At 44.4% G+C, this 9,582-nt stretch overlaps 1 protein-coding gene across 1 annotated transcript in view; it reads left to right on the top strand.

Annotated features, from left to right (window-relative positions):
- Positions 1 to 5,118, top strand: part of LOC138284536 (bone morphogenetic protein 8A-like) — a 203,771-nt gene extending 198,653 nt beyond the window's left edge. Inside the window, exon 7 of the mRNA XM_069223415.1 lies at positions 2,768 to 5,118. Coding sequence (XP_069079516.1) covers positions 2,768 to 2,917 — 150 coding nt within the window. The 3' untranslated portion in view covers positions 2,918 to 5,118. The remainder of the gene's footprint in view (positions 1 to 2,767) is intronic.
- Positions 5,119 to 9,582: the final 4,464 nt, after the last annotated feature.

A 9,582-nucleotide genomic window follows, 5' to 3' on the forward strand; every position in this document is an offset into this window, starting at 1 on the left:
ATGCCCTCTTTTCTGAACCATGTGCAGGGGCAGCACCCAGGAGATGGGCGGGCAGAGAGAGACCCCTGCATTACCTGTGGGAATCCGATATGACCACGCGTTCTCCACCGTCAGCCAAGCGAAGTTTGATAGCTGCACATGATGTGCCTGTAAGCCATTGTAGGTTTTGGGTGCCTAGCTAGTCTGGGGCATCTCGCTGCACCTCAGATTGCCTTTCTGACTGGTTGAACAGCGTCACAAGCAATGGGCTCTTTTAATCTGTAGTGTAAAGAAGGCCCACGTTGCCCAGCTGTGGACACCAGGATTAGGAGTGAACTGTAGAGTTCAGAGATAGGGCGGAGGAGACTGACTGCCACAGCATCTTGTTGGTCTGTTGCTCCATGCACTAGTTCAGTAAGGCCAGGATACAGGAGAAGCCCAGCTGATGCCATGGTACAGAGAGGTCTCCTGTCAAGCTCCTGGTACAAGCTCTTGGGGAAATGGGGCCTCGTTAGGCTCCATATATGGATCGGTTCGTATTTTAAGGCGCTAAGGATGTTTATTTACACTTTTTTTCCAAGGGATAAATACATGGAATGTATGATCACACGCACCCCTAGAGGTTTCATGGCGCTAAGCAGACGTGGAGGGTGTCACTAGTGCTGAAAAGCCCAAAGAATTTTAAAAACAGCAGTGACTAAAAATACATTTGCGTTGTTTTTTTAAACTTGAGTGATAACAAGAAGTATAAAGATAAAAAGCACACCATACCTCCCTTTGTGCTCGTAGAAAATCTATGACATTTCTAAAAAGTAGTAGCTTCAGTCAAAGACAGAACAAGAAGTATCTCAGGAGCTTCTTTGTCAAGAAAATGGGAGAGCTACCATACCTCAATCTGCGAACAACTCTGAGGGTTGTAAAAAGTAACTCCTAAAGATGTCATGACAGTGGAGAACTGGAGTATCCAATGCAAACTCATTAACTCCTGTAGCATGTTTTGTATGAGGTGGAGCCATTTAATGAGGTATGTACGATGTACAGTAAACAGGTAGAAATTCCACAACTTTACAACGATTGCATCACGACAGCGATGATCTGAAAGCAGACACAGCGCTGAGGTTCCATAGAGGGACTCACAACCATGTAAAACAGTACGCCCAAAGTGCAGGTAAAAAAATCCCTTTTCGAGACATTTGGCTGATCGAAAACTACAAGAGACTGAAAGCTAGATTAGGATATCCTGGCCAGATCAGAGAACACATTGTGTAAAGTCTTGCTTGGTGTGTCGGGTGATGGGGTAATCCAACTAGCATAGAAGGGCCCAGGTGGACCATAAAGGTAAGTTGACCTGGATATTACTGCCCGATCAACGTTAAGGATTCTTCAGAGAAGGAAAAATAGATATTCTATACTGCTGGACTATGCCACACGCTATTTAGAAGCAGTGACGTAAAATGTTACAACACACGTGTTCTTGGTCAGTGACTAAACAGGAAAATTACCACCTTTAAGAGAAAAACAAAATCTTACTCTTTACCTCTCTCAGGACCTTAGATGCACCTAATACCTATCGCCATAAGCCCCATGCACTACTATGGGGACAGGAAGTCCTCTGTCATGTTATATAGAGGTACGGAGCGCCCACAGACCTAGCAGTGATGTATTTTCAGTCTACATGCTAATGTTCAGTTATGATGGGTGAATGAAACTTCCCACCAGTGCTCCAAGACCGCCTAGACTCCAGAGCTGGCTTAACACTTGGTTCTCTCATAACACAATGTTCAACGTCTGGCACTCAGCTATGATGTGCTTCGAGGTGTGATCTGCACAGTGTAAGCTCACATGAACCCCTTTCCATTTAATCATTTATTGATATTGTTTTCCGATTCAAGGCTTTCAGCTGAAGCCTGAATGTCCTGTGGACAAAGTGTGCACGGCAATGGGGGAATACTGTGGAAACAAGACAAAAAATAACGTTTCCAATTAAGAAAAACACGAGGGCCAGATTTATCAAGGGCTTGTGTTGCCCTTGCTTCACGCAAGGTGATGCAAGGGCAATACAAGCCCTTTGAGATCTATTATGCCACGCAGCGCCACGTGGCTCTGCATGGCATAGTAAATCATAAGTAAAGCAAGGCAGCACAAGTGGCTGCCCTGGGAGGACGTTCCATGGGTGGAGCGTGGCTGTTCCGACACATCCACCCATATTTTTTGGTGCATTCCCTAATTTACTAGCACTAGTAGACCTGGGAAAGAGCCAAAATGGTACACCTTGCCAAGGGAGGCGTAACAAGGAGAAATATGTATATCTCCATCTTTTTTCCTCTTTCTACCTGTGCTGTATTTTGCAGCACACACAGAAATAGGAAAAAGCCTCAGAGGATTGTTTTTGTGCAGGAAGGTGTACCTTCCTGCACAAGTACAATTCTGGCTGTAAACAGGCCCCTTTACACCTTGGTGCAAGGGAGCCTACGTTGCCGCTAGGCAGTCACAAGTGCACCTGAGCAGAGGGAGAGCAGGAATGGCCCATAACTTAGTAGATATGGCACTCTCATGCCCTCCCCATTTGGCGCAGCAAGCTTTCTTGCGCCAGATATTAATAAATTGTCCCTGAGTTTTCAACGATGATACTTTCAGTAGACTAACTCATATTGTAAATTACTAGCATTGAGAAGCACGTAGGTCTCTTCATTGGTATCGCAAAATATTAGATATTTGAGGTAGGCACCATAATACGTTGATGTGCGATAGCCTACTGTCTAAGCGCTTGTTTTTTTTATTCTCCTAGGTGCACCTGCTAAAGCCGGACACTGTCCCAAAAGCTTGCTGCGCCCCCACCAAGCTGAGTGCCACATCCGTTCTGTATTATGATAACAGCAACAATGTCATCCTCAAAAAGCACCGAAACATGGTGGTAAAGTCCTGTGGCTGCCACTAAGAGGACAAGGAGCTGAAAATGGATTAATGCTGCGGACTCTAAATCCCGGGTGCAGATAATTTATGGGGCAAAGTGGAGGCAATCACAAATAAACACTTCACAGACTAGCGCGCTGATGCCCAGAATACCTGGTTCACAGAGGAAACAAGAAAAGGGGCCGGCATCTGTAAAGCCCCAGCATCTGCGGCAAGGAAGTGTTGAAAAAGGACTACTGCTTCACCCAGCTTTGGAGCAGAGGGCACGCGGGCAGTGGAGTGATGAAGGTAGATTGTGTTACACAGGCTGTAAAGCCCTGCTGCACCGAAGCACCTCAGACTGACCCATGCTCCAAGATGAACTATAGACCAGAAGTAGGGAGCCCTTCGTAATCACGTCTACAAATATCACTTGGAGACACCATGTTATGCACCGAACCAACCATAGCAGTGACACGTTGTGGGGGAGGGCTCTGTAAGTTAATACAGATCTCCCACATCTGCCCCACTGAACATTTCCAAACACTGGGCACTGTCACACACGTTCCCATTTCCAAGCTATGGGATTGCGGAACTCAAACAGCGGGCCTTCTTCGAAAGAAAGGAAGGCTGAAGAAAGAGAAACTGGACCAGCCAAAAGAGTATTTAAAATAAAAACTATATTATTTCCACGTGCACACAAACATTACCCCTTAGTTCTATAAAATGGAATATATTTGTGAATATTGTAGGATGATCAAAGTTCAAAAGTCTGAATATGTAAAACACCTCCAAAGTAGTTTCATTGTCCAGAATAAAATAGTAAACTAGCCAGATACTAAACCGTAGTGAAAAAAATGGTAGTCTTAAAATTGCCTATGAATCAAATGTGGCTACTGCATCTTGGATCAGCAGATCTGCCACCAATAAGACAGCAGAAAGGTCTTCATTTTGGCACACGTCTACAGGCTTATATTTAACTTACGGTGACTTAAATGCCCTTCTCTATTTTTTTGTCTTGTGCTGTAAAAGTTTGTAATGGAGACAGACAGCGTCGATCCTTGGACAGAGTAGGGTATTACTCCAGAAGGAACAGTATCTGTTGACTAAATGGAACGAGGTTCCTTCTTATCTCCACAGGAGATCCTAGCTTGACAGCCAATACATACACTTTTTGCATCAGCCTTACTCTACACAGACTCCTAGTCTCATATTTCTCTTGCTGGCATCTCTACATTGTGGAGAATATTCAATTGATATCTAGAGTGTGTAGAACAGGGGTCTGGGGCCTCCAGCCTTCTTTGTAATGAGAGCCACCTATATTCAGTGAAAATCATCCTGGGCTACTAATAACCATGTTGTATTGGTGCTCACATCAGACAAGATTACACTCTTAGCCACCCTATGCAAGATTACCAGCAGTGTTCACCTCAGTGCACCAGGCAGGTTTGGCAGCAGTATTTTAAATTGACATGGGTAACATTCAACAGCCATAGCTGCAATGCTCCTTGCACTAAAGTAATAATATTAGTAATACGTTCTCTCATTGCCACATGATTTATCACTCAAATATCAGCTTTAAATATATTTTGGAAATTCAACTATTTTTCTTCAAACATCAGCAAATTAGTTCTGAAAATGCATACATTTTAGTTTCCAATACCAGTACACCTAAGAGCTGCGTACAGGTAGATAGAGAGCTACTAGAAGTTCATGGGCTGCTCATTGGAGAAGCCTGGTGTTAAACTAACGTGCATGGGGCCTGTCTTGTGGCAATGAGGAAAGAAAGCCGGAGGGGGGGCTCTTGCTCTTCCCTTTAGATCTTGCAGAGATGGCAATTTGACATGTCTAGTGCCCCTCATGAACCACAAAGCGTTACTTGGTCTTCATTGGACTTTCCAGAGCAGCGATGTAGGGATGGGAGGGTGGTAAACTTTTTCAGTGACTTCCGCGTATCTGCACCCTAGGGTGCGGGGGTGGGGAACAAGGTGCCTTACGCTTTATGAAGCCCTTGGTGCACTCCTCCTCAGGTTGTTTGCCTATGACAGTTTCCGGTTATTACCTAATTCTATCTACACCCAACCCTTCACTGTGGAGCGACTATTGATGACCACCAGCAAATGGCAATGGGCCTCTTGCCATCATTTCTCTTAACATTGAATGGTCCCCAAATGAGTTGCATCTGTCAGTACAATAGTGGAGCAGACGCCCCTAATTTGTATTTGTTCAATAAATGTAACACACGATATTCTTAGGTGTCTGCTTTTCTTTGAAAAAGGTGCTGCAAGGAGCAGTATTTTCAAGTGATTTAAAATGGCATGCAACTGTCAAGATGTCTCTGATCTGTGCAGGGTCCTGTGTGTGGTTAAGCTGAAATAACCTCCACATTAGCGCAGGGCGTCACAAGATCCCTATTTGAACTGCAGTGTAAAATATACAATGTAAATATGTAAACCTCACTTGAGATACTCAGTCTCAACTTATCCCCACTCTGTGGATTCCACCAGCATTTACACTGTATAAATATCAGTACTTAAAGATCTTCAACCACATAAGGTAAAAACATCAAATTTACTAGCGCAATTTGGTATTAATAAAAAGAAATCACAATTTGAAAGTCAGTTATAAAAAATGAACCACTGTAATTTTGCTCCTATTCATGAAAATACTTAGGGGCATATTTACAAGAAAGTGGCACATCGGTTCTGATGCACCACTTTTCTTGTGTCGCCCCTGCCCCACCTAACGACGCCATGGTTGCGCTGTATTTACAATACAGCGCACCATGGCAGTCGTTAGGACAATTACGTAAAAATTGTTGACGCTATTGTGGCGCTTTGCTGCACTAGCATAAAAATGGTGACGCTAGTGCAGCAAAGCACAGGGAGGTCCATTGATTAAAATGGGTGCATCATTTTAACGCCTGCTCTGGGCAGGCGTTAACAACTGTGGAAAAAATGGCACAGTGAAATGTTGTAAATTTCACTGTGCCATGTTTTCAGGCCTCCCTGCCTCGGAACGCCCCCCTTGTATACATTATGCCTGGCGCAGGCATAATGTGGAGCAAAGGTTTACAAAGTGGTGCAACGCAAGCGGTGCAATGCAAGCATTGCACCGCTTTGTAAATACGGTGCTGGAAAAAGGCCTCCTTAACGCTGCCTTAGAGTAAAAAATTGACACTAGGGAGGCGCAAGGTATCACTAGGGTCTTGTAAATATGTCCCATCGTATTTTTGTAATTAAGGCGTGGGGGAATGAGGCAGCAGAGGCTAAAACTTATTTAAGTAAAGGATCGTGTGCAAACACACCATATCTGCAGCATTGCATAAATGACTTACCACTAATCTCCATTACTTTGGGCTCTACTCTTCTATGTCCCAGTACTTTCTGATGAGAAGGGCGTCATACCTGGGTGCAGACCTTCTGCTACTCTGTTCTGAAAATGCTAGTCCAGCACATCTAGCATGGGTGTGACTAAAGGGGCAAGTATCCTTAGAACCCTCCAGAGATCACCTAAGCCTCCACAGGAGGAAAGTTACATCATTATAGTTGGTAGGCAGTGTTAAAGGACTGTGAGTAGGACTACGAGTAATGGGCATTACTGGTAAATACTAAAGACCATTACCTCCAAGTCCTTAGAACTTTTCACCCTTACTAATGTTTTTGACTGAAACAGCCTCTTACACTGTTAGAGTGGTATGGAACCCAATGCAAGCAAGGTGAATTGGCCTCCTTGTTTAGATGGTATCAGACTATAAGTGGGGTGCAGTTGACTCCTCACATCTCTAAGTGCTGGTGCTCTTGCACCTGCTGCACTAACGACAGTTATACCCTGCAAGCAGCGCCCTAAACTTCCAACCAGTTAACTTCCAACAGGAATCCTAAAATCACACCAATAAGTCAAGTAGATGTAATACCTGGTGCTCTTTCATACTGTATGCCTTCAAGATTGGACAGTTGTTCCCTTCTGCGCTGTCTTTCATGACCCTTAGACCAATATTTGCTTTTCTAGTGCCTAGACTTAAAAGAAAATGATGGACAAAGTAACACACTGACGCCCAAGGAGCTTCACTTCTAAATTTACAAGCTACACTTATTTCTAAAAACAAAGCTGTAAACCCCCAAATGGAGTGACTTTGATCCCTTTTTGGCACAAGCCTGCATCAACGACTGAGCTGAAGATAATGAAGATGTGAGCAACATCTGCGGCAGAGAGTAGAGGCCTGCTCCTTTCAACCTAAAGCTCAGCAAGTGACACTGACTGACCTACAGGAAGCAACACTTCCTTAGGGACCACTTCTGCTTTGTGAATCCCTGACAGGTGCCATGCATGGTTTTTATCTGGCACAGAAGAACGAAAAATACGCAAAGTAAACTTTTTTGGATTTAGAAGATGGTGACAATACTTTTAACTGGATTTTGGTGGAGAACCAATGTATTAGATGGATCACTTGATTGGAACTGTGTACTTCCCAAACTGGGGATATTGTCATCTCCTCATCCACAGCGAGCCTGTTCATGCAGGCCAGAAAAGGAGCCACACTGTCACCTATGACTGCCCTTCCTGCAATGCTCCAGTAAACACGGAAAACACAGTAAAAACAAACAAGTATTGGCAATGCCAATAGGTCTGGCTTTTTGTTAAAGGAAGTGTTTGGTATTAGTTGAGTGACTTTGTGTGTGTTACAGCTGAAAAGAAAATCGGATTATGAAGAAACATCATGGTTACAACAATATTGAAGTGGGCAAGGGTTCTTTTGCTAACCAGACTCAATTAATCTCAATGAAAAGTGTTATGAAAAGTAGTCAGAAAAAATGGGTTGCATTGTAAGACGTAAACTTAAAAAGGCAAATGCAGCAAACTTTTGTGCAGTAGGTACTTTTAACAAAAGGGCATTATTTTGCATGATCTGTAGGAAAGCCTATGCACATCTTTACTTTGTGAGCAAATAAAACCATGGATACAACAACATGCTATCATGCATGACAGCAGAGTAAAACAAATGAACACGCATTCAAAAGAATGTCAGGAGTCTGAGAACGGCACTTGGAAACAGATGGCCAGCCTAGCCTTCCAAAATAAGGAAGAAACATCAGGAACCTGTTTCTGCTTCCTGTCCATATCAATGAACAACAGCTAACGGGTCTAAGGATCCCGAATCACAAGAAGGGACCAGAAGATCTCGGACCAGAAGATGTCAAAGGAACTGTTGCAAGGAGATAGGAGATTGTCCCCTGACACTAATGACCTTTGGAAGGGTGGTGGAGGGGACAAGGTTGTACTAGTTAAAGCTGGAGTATTGGCTGACCTTTTGTCAACTATTTACTCCAGAACACCGATTAAGTTGGGTATGGTGTCTGCCAACACAAACAATTAAGAACAAGTTTCCACATGATTCAAAGGAATCAATGCCTAGAACCCAGGCTCTTTTACAGGCCTGCTACATAGACAGGGTGGACCTACAATGGATTTCTTACCCACTGTACTCAGGGTGTTGATTGCTTTTGCAGTGGAGGGAACTGTATTGGCTGTAGACCCCACCACTACCACCCTTCCTCACTTAGTGGCTGGCTCTAAGAATTTGCAACGTCATGCCTGGTAGATTAACATCCAGAGGCCTGAACCAGTTGGAACCTTGAAGGGTTCGGAGGAAATGTGACAGACAGCTGGAGGAGGAACCACAGAGAACACCCTAGGGGGCTCTTCTGCCATCTCTCAACGGAAACATTAGGAAGCAAAATGACAAACAGCTTCCGGAGAAGAGACCTTACTGTTCCAAGTAACATGGTTGCTGTGTCTTAAGAGTGGAGTGCTATGTGATGGGGGGAGACAGAAGCTTCTGCAATAAGAAACCTGCCAATGTTTGATGCAAAGGACACATCCAAAGAGGAGGAAATGTGACATCATGGTGGATTAAGGTCCTACGCTAACAGGCAATGAACCATATTCAAGGTAGGCCCTTGAGTTAGATCAGGTGTGTTGGAAGGAAAGACATCTGGAGTTTGATGGTCAGGGCCATGAATGAGTGAACATCTTAAGGTCTGCAGGGTATCAAAAGTGTTACAAGCTTGCCAATCTAAGAACAAACAACTGTTTTCTGAAAGACAAGACCAGGAGCACCATGCCGCACATGCTGAGCAACCCAGCTCCTGGATGGAGGTCACTTGGTCATGTTAGTAAGAAGGGAGACCGTATCCCATGGGTGACCTCTTGTTAAAAATTCAAGCCGAAGTATGGGCCTACTAACTTCAGCAGAAGCAGTAACGCAACCCTGTGCCACTTAGAGAGTTGTGACCCTTGCCTGAGTGCTGTTGCTGAAAGGCAGCAAGGTCCTCCAGGTACATGATTAGCTGGAGCTGTCTTCACAGACAGATGGAAAAAGGAAAGACAGGGTTCCACCAGCAAGGAAGATTGTGGTGTCTGAGCAGATAGCTCGTCAGTCCTGGGGAGTGGAATTAGGCTATCTGGGCCGGTCACATCGGAGAGCAATGGAAAAGCCAGTATGTGTGACTGTTTCCACCTAAAGGAAGATGGCCAGGGACCTGAGCAGGCTGTGCATAAGACTGCATAGACCATCTTCTGTCAGCTTCAGTAGAGGGTGAGCCATACACAAGTGTGTGGACCAAAGAGAAGGACATGCTGCAGTGCCTGAGGTCTCATTCATGAGACCAAGGAGGACTGATTTCAGCAGACCGCACCTGATGGCAAGCT

Source organism: Pleurodeles waltl, chromosome 3_1, assembly GCF_031143425.1.
Source record: "Pleurodeles waltl isolate 20211129_DDA chromosome 3_1, aPleWal1.hap1.20221129, whole genome shotgun sequence".
Taxonomy (NCBI): Eukaryota; Metazoa; Chordata; class Amphibia; order Caudata; family Salamandridae; genus Pleurodeles; species Pleurodeles waltl.